Source organism: Oncorhynchus keta, chromosome 33, assembly GCF_023373465.1.
Source record: "Oncorhynchus keta strain PuntledgeMale-10-30-2019 chromosome 33, Oket_V2, whole genome shotgun sequence".
NCBI lineage: Eukaryota > Metazoa > Chordata > Actinopteri > Salmoniformes > Salmonidae > Oncorhynchus > Oncorhynchus keta.
In genome coordinates, this window is record NC_068453.1 from 11,702,258 (window position 1) to 11,722,257 (window position 20,000).

The 20,000-nt window shown below is 43.9% G+C and overlaps 1 protein-coding gene across 3 annotated transcripts in view; it reads left to right on the plus strand.

Moving 5' to 3' along the window:
- Positions 1–20,000, plus strand: part of LOC118365943 (metabotropic glutamate receptor 8-like) — a 308,531-nt gene that overhangs the window by 99,622 nt on the left and 188,909 nt on the right. For all 3 annotated transcript variants that reach the window (XM_052491908.1, XM_052491907.1, XM_052491910.1), the window contains exon 3: positions 12,420–12,636. In XM_052491908.1, the coding sequence (XP_052347868.1) occupies positions 12,420–12,636 (217 nt within the window). The remainder of the gene's footprint in view (positions 1–12,419; positions 12,637–20,000) is intronic.

A 20,000-nucleotide genomic window follows, 5' to 3' on the forward strand; every position in this document is an offset into this window, starting at 1 on the left:
GTCCACCCTTCTCCGTCAGATTGTTTTACAATAGGTCTTTCTGTGTTTGTGTGTGTATGGGTTAATTAGCTATAGAGCAGCCCCATCTGTCAGCCTAATGCTCTGTCCCTGCCCCAGACAGTTCCATTAGCACTGTACATGCACACACACACACACACACACACACACACACACACACACACACACACACACACACACACACACACACACACACACACACACACACACACACACACACACACACACACACACACACACACACACACACACACACACACACACACACACACACACCACACACACACACACCACACAGAGTAGCCTCAGTAGAGAAGAGAAATGTTTCCATCTTCCCCCCGAGGGACCTGGGTCAGGGAGGATATTATAATAGAGCTTGGTAGAATTGGTTTATTATTATTTTTATTTCACCTTTATTTAACCAGTTAGGCCAGTTGAGAACTTGTTCTCATTTACAACTGCGACCTGGCCAAGATAAAGCAAAGCAATACGACAAAAAACAACAACACAGAGTTGCACATGGGATAAACAAACGTACAGTCAATAACACACTAGAAACATATGTATACAGTGGGTGCAAATGAATTAAGGAGGAAAGGCGATAAATAGGCCAAAAGTGGCGAAGTAATTACAATTTAGCAATTTACACTGGAGTGATATACGGGTGGGGAATACAAGTATTTGATACACTGCCGATATTGCAGGTTTTCCTTCTTACAAAGTATGTAGAGGTCTGTAAGAGAGACGGAATCTAAAACAAAAATCCATAAAATAACTTTGTATGATTTTTAAGTAATTCATTTGCATTTAATTGCATGACATAAGTAATTGATCACCTACCAACCAGTAAGAATTCCGGCTCTCACAGAGCTGTCACGCACTGGTCGAAGTATTTTGTGTTTTTCTTCATGTATTTGGTCAGGCCAGGGTGTGACATGGGTTTTTGTATGTGGTGTGTAGCTTTGTGGGATTGTAGCTTAGTGGGGTGTTCTAGGAAAGTCTATGGCTGTCTGAAGTGGTTCTCAATCAGAGGCAGGTGTTTATCGTTGTCTCTGATTGGGAACCATATTTAGGCAGCCATATTCTTTGGTTGTATTGTGGGTGATTGTCCTGAGTGTCTTGATGTCCTTGTTCGATGTTAGTTGACACAAGTATAGGCTGTTTTCGGTTTTTCGTTTATTTGTTTTGTAGTATTTGTGTTTAGTCGTGTTTACGTTTATTTTCAATAAACATGGATCGCAATCGACACGCTGCAGTTTGGTCCGACTCTCCTTCACCATATGAAAACCGTGACAAGACCTGTTAGTTTTTCTTTAAGAAGCCCTCCTGTTCTCCACTCATTACCATTACCTGTATTAACTGCACCTGTTTGAACTCGTTACCTCTATAAAAGACACCTGTCCACACACTCAATCAAACAGACTCCAACTTCTCCACGATGGCCAAGAGAGCTGTGTAAGGACATCAGGGATAGAATTGTAGACCTGCACAAGGCTGGGATGGGCTACAGGACAATAGGCAAGCAGCTTGGTGAGATGACGGTCTATCACCCTCGGTCTGGGGCTCCATGCAAGATCTCACCTCGTGGGGCATCAATGATGATTAGGAAGGTGAGGGATCAGCCCAGAACTACATGGCAGGACCTGGTCAATGATCTGAAGAGAGCTGGGACCACAGTCTCAAAGAAAACCATTAGTAACACACTACGCCGTCATGGAATAAAATCCTGCAGTGCACGCAAGGTCCCCCTGCTCAAGCCAGCGCATGTCCAGGCCCGTCTGAAGTTTGCCAATGACCATCTGGATGATCCAGAGGAGGAATGGGAGAAGGTCATGTGGTCTGATGAGACAAAAATAGAGTTTTTTGGTCTAAACTCCACTCACCATGTTTGGAGGAAGAAGAATGATGAGTACAACCCCAAGAACACCATCCCAACCGTGAAGCATGGAGGTGGAAACATCATTCTTTGGGGATGCTTTTCTGCAAAGGGGACGGGACGATTGCACCGTATTGAGGGGAGGATGGATGGAGCCATGTATTGTGAGATCTTGGCCAACAACCTCCTTCCCTGAATAAGTGCATTGACGATGGGTCATGGCTGGGTCTTCCAGCATGACAACGACCCGAAACACACAGCCAGGGCAACTAAGGACTGGCTCCGTAAGAAGCATCTCAAGGTCCTGGAGTGGCCTAGCCAGTCTCCAGACCTGAACCCAATAGAAAATCTTTGGAGGGAGCTGAATGTCTGTATTGCCCAGCGACAGCCCCGAAACCTGAAGGATCTGGAGAAGGTCTGTATGGAGGAGTGGGCCAAAATCCCTGCTGCAGTGTGTGCAAACCTGGTCAAGATAATTGCAAATAAAGGTTTCTGTACCAAATATTAAGTTCTGCTTTTCTGATGTATCAAATACTTATGTCATGCAATAAAATGCCAATTAATTCCTTGAAAATCATACAATGTAATTTTCTGGATTTTTGTTTTAGATTCTGTCTCTCACAGTTGGTGAGAAAATTACAGATCTCTACATGCTTTGTAAGTAGGGAAAACCTGCTAAATCGGCAGTGTATCAAATACATGTTCTCCCGACTGTATGTGCAGACGAGGATGTGCAAGTAGAAATACTGGTGTGCAAAAGAGCAGAAAACAAAAACAAAATATGGGGATGAGGTAGGTAGTTGGTTGGATGGGCTATTTACAGATGGGCTGTGTACATCGGTAAGCTGCTCTGACAGCTGACGGTTAAAGTTAGAGAGGGAGATGTAAGTCTCCAACTTCATTGATTTTTGCAATTCGTTCAAGTCATTGGCAGCAGAGAACTGGAAGGAAAGGCAGCCAAATAGGTGTTGGTTTTGGGGACGACCATTGAAATATACCTGCTGGAGCGCGTGCTACCTGTGGGTGCTGCCATGGTGACCAGTGAGCTGAGATAAAGCTTTACCTAGCAAAGACTTATAGATTACCTGGAGCCAGTGGGTTTGGCAACGAATATGTAGCGAGGACCTGCCAACAAGAGCACACAGGTCGCAGTGGTGGGTATTATATGGGGCTTTGGAGACAAAACAGATGGCACTGTGATAGACTGCATCCAATTTGCTGAGTAGAGTGTTGGAGCCTATTTTGTAAATTACATCGCCGAAGTCAAGGATCTGTATGACAGTCACTTTTACGAGCGTATGTTTGGCAGCATGAATTGAGACTTTGTTGCAAAATAGGAAGTCGATTCTAGATTTCATTTTGGATTGGAGATGCTTAATGTGAGTCTGGAAAGGAGAGTTTACAGTCTCGCCAGACACCTAGGTATTTATAGTTGTCCACATATTCTAAGTCAGAACCGTTGGGCGGGTGGGTGCGAGCAGTGGGCGGGTGCGGGCTGCGTTCGGTTGAAGAGCATGCATTTCGTTTTGCTAGCATTTAAGAGCAGTTGGAGGCCACGGAAGGAGTGTTGTATGGCATTGAAGCTCGTTTGGAGGTTTGTTAACACAATTTCCAAAGAAGGGCCAGATGTATACAGAATGGTGTCGTCTGCGTAGAGGTGGATCAAAGAATCACTTGCAGCAAAGAGCGACACCATTGATATATACAGAGTCGGCCTGAGAATTGAACCCTGTGGCATCCCCATGGACAACAGGTCCGGACAACAGGCCCTCCGATTTGACAAACTGAACTCTGTCTGAGAAGGCAGTCATTGGAGAAACCAAGGCTGTTGAGTCTGCCGATGAATACGGCTTCCCAGTAATGTCTCTTATCGATGGAGGTTATGATATCGTTTAGGACCTTGAGCGTGGCTGAGGTGCACCTGTGACCAGCGGAGAAGGTACGGTGGGATTCAAAATGGTCGCTGATCTGTTTGTTCACTTGGCTTTCGAAGACTTTAGAAAGGCATTTCAGGATGGATAGAGGTCTGTAACAGTTTGGGTCTAGATTGTCTCCCCCTTTGAAGAGGGGGATGACCGCGGCTGCTTTCCAAACTTTGGGAATCTCAGACGATATGAAAGAGAGGTTGAACAGTCTAGTAATAGGGGTGAGCAGGTCTGGGACTGGGACTACAATCCCCTCAACATCAGTTGAATTATAATCTACAGGTCCAGACTAGAATCCCCTCAGCATCAATGCTGGCCTCCTTATAGTGTACTTCCAACAAATTGACATCATCTGTCAGTGTGACATTGACCTAACAGTAAGTCACTGTCTGTCCCCATATCCTCTTCTTCCCTTGATATAACCTGTGTAAAGTCTGCCTTTCAGACATGCATACATGCTAACCTGTGGACTGTGTGATTACATGAATGTGCTTGTGTTTGTCAGTATACATGTATGTGTGTACTTGTGTGTACTGTATGTGTATAACAGTATTAACATGCTGATCGGTGCTTTCCCTGCATAGAGTGGGATGTGTAATTGTGGTGATTTTATTTTCCCTGGCATCGTTGTGAACCACGCTCCTCAGCCTCTCCCTGTCCTCTCTCCGACCGGCAGGCTGATTATTTGAGCAGCTCTGATTGAAACTGCACATTCATTAGAGCAAATGGAATTAGAGGTGGATTCACGGCCTAATCAACTTCTCCAGCGAAATCGTAACGAATCCTTAATTTCCTCCCTCCTCCCCTCCCTCTGACTCTCCCTCCCTCTGACTCTCCCTCCCTCTGCTTTGAAAACTGCTGCTTTCTCAACCCTCGGTTCATAGATGATTTATACTGTATGGCAGGGAGTCACAAGCTTGTCACCACAGTAGGACTGATATTATGGAGTCGACGAGCGGTTATTTATCCTTGTTTCTCTGCATTAGTCCAGAACGTGAAGATTTAAATGAAAAGTTGTGACTCGTTTGACTAGTGACTCGTGAGCAGAGCCACATATATACATAATTATGTATATGTCTTGGGTCATGAAAGTAGCTTTGACTTTAACTGTATGCTGTGCACAGTATACATCACAGTATACAGCACAGTATACATCACAGTATACAGCACAGTATACAGCACAGTATACAACACAGTATACAGCACAGTATACAGCACAGTATACAACACAGTACACAATATAGTATACATCACAGTATACAGCACAGTATACATCACAGTATACAACACAGTATACATCACAGTATACATCACAGTATACAACACAGTATACAACACAGTATACATCACAGTATACAGCACGGTATACAACACAGTAGACAGTACAGTATACAATATAGTAGATGATAAAGTATACACCGTAGTAGACAGCACAGTATACAGCACAGTAGACGCTATAGTAGACAATATAGTATGCAACACAGTATACAGTACAGTATACAACACAGTAGACAGTACAGTAGACATCACAGTGTACAGTATAGTAGACAATATATTATACATCACAGTATACAACACAGTATTCATCACAGTATACTGTACAATAGACAATATAGTATACATCACAGTATACAACACAATATACAGCACAGTATACTTCACAGTATACAACACAGTAAACAGCACAGTGTACAACACAGTACACATCAGGGTATACAACACAGTATACAACAACATATACAGCACAGTGTACAACACAGTATACAGCACAGTATACATCACAGTACACAAAAAAAGTATACAGCAGAGTGGACAGTACAGTATACAGAACAGTAGACGGTATAGTAGACAGTATAGTACAAACACAGTATACAGTACAGTAGATATTACAGTATACATTACAGTATACAGCACAGTATACAGCACATTATGCAGCACAGTATACAGTACTGTAGATTACATAGTATACATCACAGTATACAGCACAGTATACTGTACAGTAGACAATATAGTTTACATCTAAGTATACAGCATAGTATACATCACATTATACAACACAGTATACAACACAGTAGACAGCACAGTATACAGTACAGTATACAACACTGTACAACGCACAGTACGCATCACAGTTTACAACACAGTATACAGCACTGTATACATCACAAAGTACAACACAGTAGACAGCACAGTAGACAACACAGTATACAGTACCGTATACAGCACAGTATACAGCACAGTATACGGCACAGTATACAGCACAGTTTACAGCACAGTATACAGCACAGTATACAGCACAGTTTACAGCACAGTATACAACACATGTACAGTATACAGTATAGTAGACGATATAGTATACACCGTAGTATACAGTACAGTAAACAACACAGTAGACATTACAGTATACATTACAGTATACAGCACAGTATACAACACAGTAGACAGTGTAGTAATTATTTAATGTGTGTGGTATACTGTTTCTTTATCAACTCATTAGCTCTCCATGTTACTCATCCCACTCATTTTTTCATTTTCTCATTCTCTCCGTCTTTCTCTTTAACAGAGTTCAGAAAAGGCATGCTTTCCGAGGTCACTTGGTCGCTTTCTCATCGCCATGCCGATACGGACGACCGCGATTTCATCTTCATGATCTCACATCTTTCTTCCTTTGATGTGGATATTCTTCCGCTGTTGGAAAATAAGACTCTTTTTTTTATTTAATAAAAAAAAAAAAGTAACCTTTTTGATCCATTGTTTTCCATCCTGACCCTTATATTTTGATATACTGTATTTCTTCTTTATTTGTTTACCTTCAACCGGCATGCATCATTAATATCTACCTGGCTAAACTTTATGAACGTTTGTATTGCTTTGTGTTTGTAATATTCCTGTAATCTTCCTAGAGAGCGGACAACATCGAAGATGTAGCTAGCATAACAGTCTTTCATTGAAGATGTAGCTAGCATAACAGTCTTTAATTGAAGATGCAGCTAGCATAACAGTCTTTCATTGAAGATGTAGCTAGCATAACAGTCTTTCATTGTGCTTCTACACCTGCATTGCTTGCTGTTTGGGGTTTTAGGCTGGGTTTCTGTACAGCACTTTGAGATATCAGCTGATGTACGAAGGGCTATATAAATAAATGTGATTTGATTTGATTCATTGAAGATGTAGCTGGCATAACAGTCTTTCATTGAAGATGCAGCTAGCATAACAGTCTTTCATTGAAGATGTAGCTAGCATAACAGTCTTTCATTGAAGATGTAGCTGGCATAACAGTCTTTCATTGAAGATGCAGCTAGCATAACAGTCTTTCATTGAAGATGCAGGTAGCATAACAGTCTTTCATTGAAGATGCAGCTAGCATAACAGTCTTTCATTGAAGATGTAGCTAGCATAACAGTCTTTCATTGAAGATGTAGCTAGCATAACAGTCTTTCATTGAAGATGCAGCTAGCATAACAGTCTTTCATTGAAGATGTAACTAGCATAACAGTCTTTCATTGAAGATGTAGCTAGCATAACAGTCTTTCATTGAAGATGTAGCTAGCATAACAGTCTTTCATTGAAGATGCAGCTAGCATAACAGTCTTTCATTGAAGATGCAGCTAGCATAACAGTCTTTCATTGAAGATGTAGCTAGCATAACAGTCTTTCATTGAAGATGTAGCTAGCATAACAGTCTTTCATTGAAGATGTAGCTAGCATAACAGTCTTTCATTGAAGATGCAGCTAGCATAACAGTCTTTCATTGAAGATGCAGCTAGCATAACAGTCTTTCATTGAAGATGCAGCCAGCATAACAGTCTTTCATTGAAGATGCAGCTAGAATAACAGTCTTTCATGACTGGAAGATTGGTGAAGGTGAGGAAAGTGAGAGTCTCCTCACCTGGGAATCAAAGAAGTCTCCAATGACTTGTTGTTTGTTAGATGGGCTGTTTTGAGATGACAAGCGTTGATAGCACTGAGACACAGAGACACTGAGCAGTGGGTTCCATCAGTATTCACCACAACTAGCTGTCCTAGAATCCCTCCACACCTTCCATTCCCCATCTAGTGATTCTGCTGTGTTCAGCTATCAGTATTTGTGTGTGTGTGTGTGTGTGTGTGTGTGTGTGTGTGTGTGTGTGTGTGTGTGTGTGTGTGTGTGTGTGTGTGTGTGTGTGTGTGTGTGTGTGTGTGTGTGTCAGTGTGTGTCAGTGTGTGTGCGTGTGTTTGTGTGTGTGTGTGTACAGGGAGAGAGATTGGCAGCTCTTCCCTCTCTCCTAGAATGCCACTGAAGCAGCCATAGACTAGTTGTGTGTGCATTCTCCTGTGTGTGTGTGATGTGTGATGTGTGTGTGTGTGTGTGCACACTTCTTTGTGTGTTATGTGTGTGTGTTATGTATGTGTGCACAAAATTCTTTGTGTTTGTTATGTGTGTGTGTGCATACTTCTTTGTGTGTGTTATGTGTGTGTGCCTGGACACAATCCTGTCTCGAAGCTCTGTGGACAATTTCTTCAACCTCATAGCTTGGTTTTTGCTCTGACATGCACTGTCAACTGAGGGACCTTATATAGACAGGTGTGTGCCGTTCCAAATCATGTCCAATCAATTGAATTTACCACAGGTGGATCATCTCAAGGATGATCATTGGAAACAGGAAGCACCTGAGCTCAATTTGAGTGTCATAGCAAAGGGTCTGAATACTTATGTAAATAAGGTATTTTTGCTTTTTTTAAAAATACATTTGCAAACATTTCTAACAACCCGTTTTTGCTACGTCATTATGGGGTATTGTGTGTAGATAATGAGGAAAATCCATTTTAGAATAAGGCTGTAACAATGTGGAAAAAGTCAAGGGGTCTGAATACTTTCCAAATGCACTGAATGTGGTGTTTAAGTATGTGTGTGTGGGAGTGGGAGCATACGAGTGTGAGTGCGTGTACACGTCTGTGTGTGTGTCAGTGTGTGAAAGAGAGTGTGTGTGTAAAATTCAGCCATGGGCATCCTCTCCCTCCTGACAAATCAACCTGTCAGTCGGCCATCTCTCATCCAGATTCCATTACTTCGCCATTTGACTTTCAGCCCTCCCTACCTCCCTGTCCTGCATGTCTGTCTGCGTGCCCTTTATGCCTCCCCAAGCCTCTCTCTCTCGCTCCCTCCCTATCCAAGCCCCTCTCTCTCTCTTTCCCACCCTATCCAAGCCTCTCTCTCTCTCTTTCCCACCCTATCCAAGCCTCTCTCTCTCTCTTTCCCATCCTATCCAAGCCTCTCTCTCTCTTTCCCACCTTATCCAAGCCTCTCTCTCTCTCTTTCCCACCCTATCCAAGCCTCTCTCTCTCTCTTTCCCTCCCTATCCAAGCCTCTCTCTCTCTCTTTTACCACCCTATCCAAGCCTCTCTCTCTCTTTCCCACCCTATCTCCCTCCCTATCCAAGCCCCTCCTCTCTACCTCTCTTTCCCTTTCCCACCCTATCCAAGCCCCTCTCTCTCTCTCTTTACCATCCTATCCCAGCCTCTCTCTCTCTCTTTCCCACCTATCCAAGCCTCTCTCTCCCTCTTTCCCACCCAAGCCTCTCTCTCTCTCTCTTTCCCACCCTATCCAAGCCTCTCTCTCTCTCTTTACCATCCTATCCAAGCCTCTCTCTCTCTCTTTACCATCCTATCCAAGCCTCTCTCTCTCTTTCCCACCCTATCCAAGCCTCTCTCTCTACTCTCTCTCTCTTTACCATCCTATCCAAGCCTCTCTCTCTCTCTTTCCCATCCTCTCTCTTCTTTCCCACCCCATCCAAGCCTCTCTCTCTCTCTCTCTTTCCCACCCTATCCAAGCCTCTCTCTCTCTCTTTACCATCCTCCCTCTTTCCCACCCCATCCAAGCCTCTCTCTCTCTTTTCCCACCTTATCCAAGCCTCTCTCTCTCTCTCTTTCCCACCCTATCCAAGCCTCTCTCTCTCTCTTTCCCACCCTATCCAAGCCTCTCTCTCTCTCTTTACCATCCTATCCAAGCCTCTCTCTCTCTTTCCCACCCTATCCAAGCCTCTCTCTCTCTCTTTACCATCCTATCCAAGCCTCTCTCTCTCTCTTTACCATCCTATCCAAGCCTCTCTCTCTCTCTTTCCCACCCTATCCAAGCCTCTCTCTCTCTCTTTCCCACCCTATCCAAGCCTCTCTCTCTCTCTTTCCCACCCTATCCAAGCCTCTCTCTCTCTCTCTTTCCCACCCTATCCAAGCCTCCCTCTCTCTCTTTCCCACCCCAGCCCCTATCCAAGCCTCTCTCTCTCTTTCCCACCCTATCCAAGCCTCTCTCTCCCTCTTTCCCACCCTATCCAAGCCTCTCTCTCTCTTTCCCACCTTATCCAAGCCTCTCTCTCTCTCTTTCCCACCCTATCCAAGCCTCTCTCTCTCTCTTTACCATCCTATCCAAGCCTCTCTCTCTCTCTTTCCCACCCTATCCAAGCCCTCTCTCTCTCTCTACCATCCTATCCAAGCCTCTCTCTCTCTTTCCCTCTCTATTCAAGCCTCTCTCTCTCTCTCTCTCTCTTTACCATCCTATTCAAGCCTCTCTCTCTCTTTCTCACCCTATCCAAGCCTATCTCTCTCTCTCTTTCCCACCCTATCCAAGCCTCTCTCTCTCTCTTTCCCACCCTATCCAAGCCCCTCTCTCTCTCTCCTTCTCTATCCAAGCCTCTCTCCTCTCTCTACCTCTCTATCCAAGCCTCTCTCTCTCTCTTTCCCACCCTATCCAAGCCTCTCTCTCTCTTTCCCACCCCATCCAAGCCTCTCTCTCTCTCTTTCGCACCCTATCCAAGCCTCTCTCTCTCTCTTTCCCACCCTATCCAAGCCTCTCTCTCTCTCTCTTTCCCTCTCTATCCAAGCCTCTCTCTCTCTCTTTACCATCCTATCCAAGCCTCTCTCTCTCTCTTTCCGTCTCTATCCAAGCCTCTCTCTCTCTCTTTACCACCCTATCCAAGCCTCTCTCTCTCTCTTTCCCTCTCTATCCAAGCCTCTCTCTCTCTCTTTCCCACCCTATCCAAGCCTCTCTCTCTCTTTCCCTCTCTATCCAAGCCTCTCTCTCTCTCTTTCCCACCCTATCCAAGCCTCTCCCTCTCTCTTTCCCACCCCATCCAAGCCTCTCTCTCTCTTTCCCTCTCTATCCAAGCCTCTCTCTCTCTCTCTTTTCCCACCCTATCCAAGCCTCTCTCTCTCTCTTTACCTCCCTATCCAAGCCTCTCTCTCACTCTTTCCCACCCTATCCAAGCCTCTCTCACTCTCTCTCTTTCCCACCCTATCCAAGCCTCTCTCTCTTTCCCTCTCTATCCATGCCCCACTCTCTCTTTATCTCCCTATCCAAGCCTCTCTCTCTCTCTTTCCCACCCTATCCAAGCCTCTCTCTCTCTTTCCCAACCTATCCAAGCCCCTCTCTCTCTCTTTCCCTCTCTATCCATGCCCCTCTCTCTCTCTACCTCTCTATCCAAGCCTCTCTCTACCTCTCTATCCAATCCTCTCTACTTCTCTATCCAATCCTCTCTCTTTCTACCTCTCTATCCAAGCCTCTTTCTACCTTCCAAACCAAGCCTCTCTACCTCTCTATCCAAGCCTCTCTCTACTTTTCTATCTAAGCCTCTCTCTACCTCTCTATCCAAGCCTCTCTCTACCTCTCTATCCAAGCCCCTCTCTACCTCTCTATCCAGCCTCTCTCTACCTCTCTATCCAAGCCCCTCTCTACCTCTCTATCCAAGCCTCTATCTACCTCTCTATCCAAGCCTCTCTACTTCTCTATCCAAGCCTCTCTCTACCTCTCTATCCAAGCCTCTCTACTTCTCTATCCAAGCCTCTCTCTACCTCTCTATCCAAGCCTCTCTCTACTTCTCTATCCAAGCCTCTCTACTTCTCTATCCTTGCCTCTCTCTACCTCTCTATCCAAGCCTCTCTCTACCTCTCTATCCAAGCCCCTCTCTACCTCTCTATCCAAGCCTCTCTCTACTTCTCAATTCAAGCCTCTCTACTTCTCTATCCTTGCCCCTCTCTGCCCGCCTCCCTATCCAGCCTCTCCCTGCCTACCTTCACACTCCAACCTGTCTCCTGTCTGGGGCTCTCCTGCATTGTTTCTCTGCCTGTCTGTCTCAGGCACCTTGGCTGGGCTCTCTCAATTTCTGAGGCTCTTTCAGCTGGGCTGTCTGATCTCTGATAAACCACTTGGATGGAGTATGACCTCTGGCTAGTGTAATCTATCTCAATTTCTTCAGTGCCATGCTATCAGTAATTACCTTCTCATTCTGTCCCCCTATCCTCTGGAGAGTGACACCCTTTCTACTCTCATCTCTCAACGCATTCCTTCATATCACTCTCTCTCTCTCTCTCTCTCTCTCTCTCTCTCTCTCTCTCTCTCTCTCTCTCTCTCTCTCTCTCTCTCTCTCTCTCTCTCTCTCTCTCTCTCTCTCTCTCTCTCTCTCTCTCTCTCTCTCTCTCTCTCTCTCTGCTTACTCTGTCTTTCCTCAGAATCCCTTCAGATTAGCTGTACGTGTCCTTGGCTCCAGATGCACATTCTAACCTGTTCAACACCTTCTCCTCTCCTCCTCCGTCCCAACTCATCCCTTCTTTCTGTTCTCTCTCCTCAGATCCCTCAGATCAGCTATGCGTCCACGGCCCCAGAGCTCAGTGACAACACGAGGTATGACTTCTTCTCCCGCGTCGTACCTCCGGACTCCTACCAGGCCCAGGCAATGATGGACATCGTCACGGCGATGGGATGGAACTACGTGTCCACGCTCGCCTCCGAGGGGAACTACGGCGAGAGCGGTGTCGAGGCCTTCGTGCAGATCTCCCGGGAAACAGGTTCGTGGAATAGCGAAACATGCTCAGACACACTCTAACACACAGTACCGAATGGAGGTGCTGAATCTTCATGAACACCGTCCACAGCTCTTGAGCGTTTGGACATCTCTCTTCTGTGCTGGGTCTCTGCGGACCTCTGAACAAATCTCAAATATCAAATATCTCAAATATCCATATTTAAAAACGTCAGCGACAGTCAGTCAGCATAAAAAAATTTAAAAAACGCATTTCATCAGATACACTCTCTGTTGGTTTTAACTTGTCTCTGTGTGTTTGTTGAGATTGCTCGGGTTTGTCAGCGATCACCGATGTCTATTTTTCTTAGTGTGGGAAAGGAAACATCAAATGACACCTCATTCCCAATATACTGAAATGCATAATGTTTGTTTTGGGGAATATGGCATCGATTCAGACACCATATTCAAACAGTCAAATCAGACACGTGAATTCCCTCCCAAACTCACAGATAGACACCAGTGACCATTTGAGTTGGACCCCCTGCTGTGCTCACTGCTGTCAGCAGTGCTGCTAGTTTCTACTGTGTGCCTTTACTGTGGGTTTCTGTACTGTGCTGAGGGCTATGTGGTGTGACAGTGAAAACAGTCAGCTGTTTAGATGTTTAGCCTTGCTAGGGCTGTGCAGATGTTGACATGGCTGGAGGGGACAGGGGTGGGAGGAGGGGGGAGGAGGGGGGAGGGAATAGAAGGGGGAAAAAACAACAGTGGAGCCGTCTGTCTGTCTGTCCATTTGATACGATGCTGAGCACAACATTTAACATCAAAAGAGAATGCCCTGCAGATCCACACACTCAAACTAACATATTTCATTCAGTAGGCTCTGGGTAGAAGGCAATTGCACTCCTAAGTGGTTAGAATGAAGTAAATGTCCATTCCCTGCTTCCTGCTCTCGAATGGACAGCTTTTATTCCACTATACTGTGTCCTGTCTTCCAGTTGTGGAGTATTACTAACACCATGATACTCCCACTGCCCGGTCTGTGGCGGTCTCTGGACATGAGGGTGGCCGGAAGATGAACCGTATGTTTGTGCGTACACGTGTGTGTGTGTATGTGTGTGTGTGTGTGTGTGTGTGTAGGTGCCTACATGTATGTGTGTGACGAGTCTGAGAGGAGAGAGAAGTCGACTGACTGTCCCTCTGAATTGGTTTTAATGAAGAGAAGCTGGGAGGAGGAGAAGAAAGACAGATGAGGCGAGGGGGTAGAGAGGAACAACAGAATGAGGCCACAGCAGGCGACATGGATGTAATCACAAAGTAATGACAGGTGTCATAATAGACCAACTATCCTCTTTCCTCTCTCTTTCTTTCTCTTTCTCTTCCTCCCCCCTCTCTCTCTCCTCTCTCTTTCCCCCTTTCTCTCTCTCTCTCTCTCTCTCTCTCTCTCTCTCTCTCTCTCTCTTTCTTTTCCTTTCTTTCTCTTTCCCTTTCTCTCTCTCTCTCTCTCTCTCTCTCTCTCTCTCTCTCTCTCTCTCTCTCTCTCTCTCTCTCTCTCTCTCTCTCTCTCTTTCTTTCCCTCTCTCTCTCTCTCTCTCTCTCTCTCTCTCTCTCTCTCTCTCTCTCTCTCTCTCTCTCTCTCTCTCTCTCTCTCTCTTTCTTTCTCTCTCTCTCTCTCTATATATATAGTATAGTATATATATCTCCCGTCACGCCCTCTCTGTCCTCATCCCCTGTGATTGAATAATTGTGATTATGAAGTGATTGAGTTATTATTTAATAGTATTGTTATTACTGTGATGACTGCCGCCGCCTCCTCTTACCCTCCTCCCCGCATGCTGCTCCTGAGCAGCTGTGGTAATTGCTGTTAAATCGAGGAGTTATGATTCCCGAGACATTATGTGTTTGTGTCTGTGAAGCACGTCTCCTCTCCCTCTAGGCATAATAAGGATGTTTTCACCATAACATGTAAGACGCACCTAACCATTAATAGCGTGATGATGGAGGGTGTCTGTAGAGAGAGGGGATGGCGTGTCCATTTTAACTAGCTGATTCTCTCAGCTTGTGTGTGTGGGGTGGGAGTGAAAACAGGAGGGAGCGAGACGGAGACGGAATGAAAGATTGACTATAGTTTGAAGCAGTATAGTACACCGTTTTCCCATTGATGTGTGTGAAGAAGAAGAGAGAAAGGAGTGAGAGGGAAATAGAGAGAGGGAGGAGACTGATAGATTGAGAGAGACAGAGCGATGGGATAGAGTGAGAGAGAGGGAGGAGAGAGGGAGGAGACTGAGAGATTGAGAGAGACGGAGAGGAAGAGGGATAGAGTGAAAGAGAGGGAGAGACAGAGAGATGTGACATTGAGAAGAGAGAGAGAGATGTTGAGCGAGAGAGAGAGAGACAGATCCAGATGGGAGGTATTCTCTCTCTTTCGTCCAGACATCCAGATGACAGACTCTCCTCCTCCAGCTGTAGGATAAGAGGTGGATTACGACACAGAGATGGAGGATTCACACACACACACACACACACACACACACACACACACACACACACACACACACACACACACACACACACACACACACACACACACACACACACACACACACACACACACACACACACACACACACACACACACACACACACACACACACACACACAAAGAGAGAGAGAGAGGGAGACAGAAGAAATAATAGCCAGCCAATTAGTCTTGTAACTAACGCCACATGACAGTCAGATGAGAGGGTCAATGGGCATGCAACAATGAGCACCATGTTTCAGCATCTGATTAGTGGAAGTAACACCCTCTGTCTCCTCTGTGTGTGTGTGTGTGTGTGTGTGTGTGTGTGTGTGTGTGTGTGTGTGTGTGTGTGTGTGTGTGTGTGTGTGTGTGTGTGTGTGTGTGTGTGTGTGTGTGTGTGTGTGAATCCTCCATCTCTGTGTCGTAATCCACCTCTTATCCTACAGCTGGAGGAGGAGAGTCTGTCATCTGGATGTCTGGACGAAAGAGAGAGAATACCTCCCATCTGGATCTGTCTCTCTCTCAATTCAATTCAATTGACTTTATTGACATGGCAAGTTCATTATTACATACATTGTCAAAGTATACATATCGAAAAAAAAGAAAGAAAAAAAATATATATATTTATATATAAAACATATATATATTTATATGTAAATAAATGGTGGGACCAACAGCAATAATAATAGTAGTAGTGGACATGGGATTACCATTAACAACAACTACAGCAACAATATTAATGAGAACAACAATACATTAAAGCAATGGTAGTGGACCAGTGTCAACATGACTGAGAAGACACATGATGTGGTATGAAAGACAAAACAAAACAAGATGGGAAATATTATCGATAATTACTTTGCACTTTTCACTGGCTGTCCCTCAGGTTGTGGCAGGAGGACACATATTTGGCTGCCAAAACTGCACATTTTGGCTTTACACCCAATAAATATTTGATTATTTGATCTTTTATAGCTTCAAATTGTTTGATTTGAATTATAATTTTGGGAAATAAATATTCTCTTAGGTCTGAGTATTTGTCACAGTGTAATAGGAAATGCAGCTCTGTCTCTACCTCTCCTCTGGAGCAGAGTGAGCACAGCTCACTGAGTCTGTACCTAGTCAATGTTTTCCTCAGTTTTCTATCAGTCACAGTGGTCAGATAGTCTGCCACCATGTACTGTCTGTTTAGAGCCAAATAGCATTGAAGTTTACTTTGATTTTTTGTGGTGTTGTTTCCAATAGGTGATATATTTGTATTTTTGTTTTGTGATGATTTGGTTGGGCCAGATTTTCTGAGTGCAGTCCTGAGGCTCTATGGGGTTGGTTTGGGTTGGTGAACTGAGCCTCAGAACCAGCTGGCTGAGTGGACTCTTCTCTTGTTTCATCTCTTGACATTGTAGAGCTGTGTAATGGAATGTTTTGGGGTCACTTGTTTTTAGATGGTTGTAAAATGTGATGGCTCTTCTATCGAATGAGGAGGGGGTATTGGCCCAATTCTGCTCTCCATGCGTTATTTGGAGTTTTTCTTTGCACTTGCAATACAGTCTTGCAAAACTCTGCATGCAGTATTTCGATTGGATGTTTGTCCCATTTGGTAAATTCATTATTAGAGATTGGACCCCATACTTCACTGCCATATCGAGCAATTGGTTCTATAACTGATTGAAACATTTTGAGCCCGATTCTAATTGGAATTTCGATTTTGATGTTCCTTTTAATGACATAGAATGCTCTTCTTGCTTTGTCTCTCAGCTCATTCCCAGCCATGTGAAAGCTACCCGTGTTGCTGATATTTAGTCCTAGATATGTGTCGTTTTTGGTGTGTTCTAATAGAGCTGTGTCCAAATAGAATTTATATTTGTCATCCTTTTTTGGAATATCATTATAGTTGTTTTTTTTAGGTTAACGGTCAGAGCCCAGGTCTGACAGAACCTGTGAAGATGATCTGGGTGCTGCTGTAACCCCTCTTTAGTGGGAGACAGCATCACTGGGTCATCTGCGTACAGCAGACACTTGATTTCAGTGTTGTGTAGGGTGATACCAGGTGCTGCCAATTCATCTAATGTTTTTGCCAATTCATTAATGTAGATGTTAAATAGTGTTGGACTTATTGGGCAGCCCTGTTTCACTCCCCGTCCCCGAGAGAATAAGTCTGTTTGCTTGTTGCCAATTTTAACCGCACATTTGTTTTTAGTGTACATTGATTTAATAAAATCATATGTTTTCCCTCCAATACCACTTTCTATTAGTTTATAAAAAATATCTTTGTGCCAAATTGAATCAAATACTTTCTTGAAATCTACAAAACACGAGTAGATTTAGCCTTTGTTTTGGTTTACTTGTTTATCAATTAAAGTGTGGAGGGTGTAAATGTGGTCTATGGTCTGTTTAGAAATGTAATCTGGCTTCTGCTCAGGACGTTGTGTTCGTCAAGGAAATGATGTAGTCTGCTATTTATAATACTGCAGAGAATTTTCCCCAAGTTGCTGTTAACGCAAATTACTCTGTAATTATTTGGGTCAAATTTTTCAATTTTTATAGATTGATGTGATCAATCCCTGATTCCAAATATCGGGGAAAATACTTGCAGTGAGGATAATGTTGAAGAGTTTGAGGATAGCCAATTTGAATTTGTGGTCTGTATATTTGATCATTTCATTTAAAATACCATCAGCACCACAGGCCTTTTTGGGTTGGAGAGTGCATCGTTTTTCCCAATAATTCTTCTTCTGTAATTGGGGTATCCACAGGATTCTGATAGTCTTTGACTGCTGATTCAAGGATTTGTAATTTTTCTTGTATATCTTTTTGTTCTGGGCTCTTTGTTATATTGCTGTAGAGGTTTGCAAAGGGATTTCTCCACATATCCCCATTTTGGATAGCCAATGATGGAGGTTTGTTTAATTTATTCCAATTCTCCCAGAAGTGGTTTGATTCTATGGATTCCTCAATTCCATCCAGCTGATTTCTAATGTGCTGTTCCTTTTTTGTTCTCAGGGTGTGTTTGTACTGCTTCAGTGTTTCCCAATATCGAAGGCCTATATTTTTGTTGTCTGGTTCTCTGTGTTTTTGATTAGATATATTTCTCCATGACTTTCGTAGATTTTTGCAATCATCTTCAAACCATTTTTCATTATCTGTTATTTCTGGTTTGCTCTTATGCTTCTTTAAATTAGCCAAGGAGGCTAATTTGTCAAATATAAAGTTTATGTTCCAAACAGCCAAATTTACACCTTCATTGCTGTGGGAGAATGTTAAGGCTAAAAAGTTGTCCAGGAGAGATTGTATTTTTGGCTACTAATTGCTTTTTGGTAGATGTCTGTACTGTTTGCACTCCATCTATAGGCCTGTTTTGTACCATGTCATTTATTGGGCCGTGATGCTTCATGGTTGGTTTCCGCTCTTCTCAGATACACTGTGATTTTTCTGTGGTCTGAGAGAGGTGTTAGTGGGCTGACTGTGAAGGCTCTGAGAGACTCTGGGTTGAGGTCGCTGAGGAAGTCGTCTACAGTGCTGCTGCCAAGGGATGAGCTGTAGGTGTACCTACCAAAAGAGTCCCCTCTCAGCCTACCATTGACTATGTACAGACCCAGTGTTCCACAGAGCTTCACGAGCTGTACTCCGTTTTTGTTTTTCACTTTGTCATAGTTGTTTCTGGGGGGTCTGTGGGGAGGGAAAGGTTGTTACTTCCTGCTAGGTGTTTAACCTCATGACTGTTAATAGTTTAATATTGTCTTGTTCTTCTGCTGTTCTAGCATTCAGGTCTCCACAGACCAGTACGTTGCCTTGGGCCTGAAAGTGACTAATTTCCCCTCTAGAATGGAAAAACTCTCTTCATTGAAGTAGGGTGACTCTGAGGGGGGAATGTATGTGGCACAGAGGAAGACGGTTTTATCTGTCAAGACAGCCTCCTTGTTGATTTTTAACCAGATAAAGAATTCTCCTGTTTTGATCAATTCGATTGAATTAATTAGTTCAGATTTATACCATATTAACATTCCCCCTGAGTCTCTTCCCTGTTTGATACCTTTTAATTTAGTGGATGGTATGATTATCTCCCTATAACCTACTGGACAGCCATCACCTCTGCACCATGTTTCCTGTAGTACTACAATATCAACATCATCAATTTATTTCAGGAAGTCTGGGTTTCTGCTCTTTAGTCCAAAAGCAGAGGACTTCAATCCTTGTAAATTCCAACATGCAACGTAAAAAGATTTCATAACTTTTTTTTCTTCTTTTTTTCTTCTCTCTCTCTCTACCTCAACATTCTCTCTCTCTCTACCTCAACATTCTCTCTCTCTACCTCAACATTCTCTCCCTCTCTCTCTACCTCAACATTCTCTCTCTCTCTCCCTCTCTCTCTACCTCAACATTCTTTCTCTCTCTACTGCAACATTCTCTCTCTCTACCTCAACATTCTCTCTCACTCTACCTCAACATTCTCTCCCTGTCTCTCTACCTCAACATTCTCTCTCTCTCTCTCCCTCTCTCTCTACCTCAACATTCTCTCTCTCTCTACTGCAACATTCTCTCTCTCTACCTCAACATTCTCTCTCTCTCTCTCCACCTCAACATTCTCTCTCTCTCTACCTCAACATTCTCTCCCTCTCTCTCTACCTCAACATTCTCTCTCTCTCAACATTCTCTCTCTCTACCTCAACATTGTCTCTCTCTCTCTCTCTCTCTCTCTCTCTCTCTCTCTCTCTCTCTCTCTCTCTACCTCAACATTCTCTCTCTCTCTACCTCAACATTCTCTCTCTCTCTCCTCAACATTCTCTCTCTCTCTCTCCCTCTCTCTCTACCTCAACATTCTCTCTCTCTCTCTCTCTCTCTCTCTCTCTCTCTCTCTCTCTCTCTCTCTCTCTCTCTCTACCTCAACATTC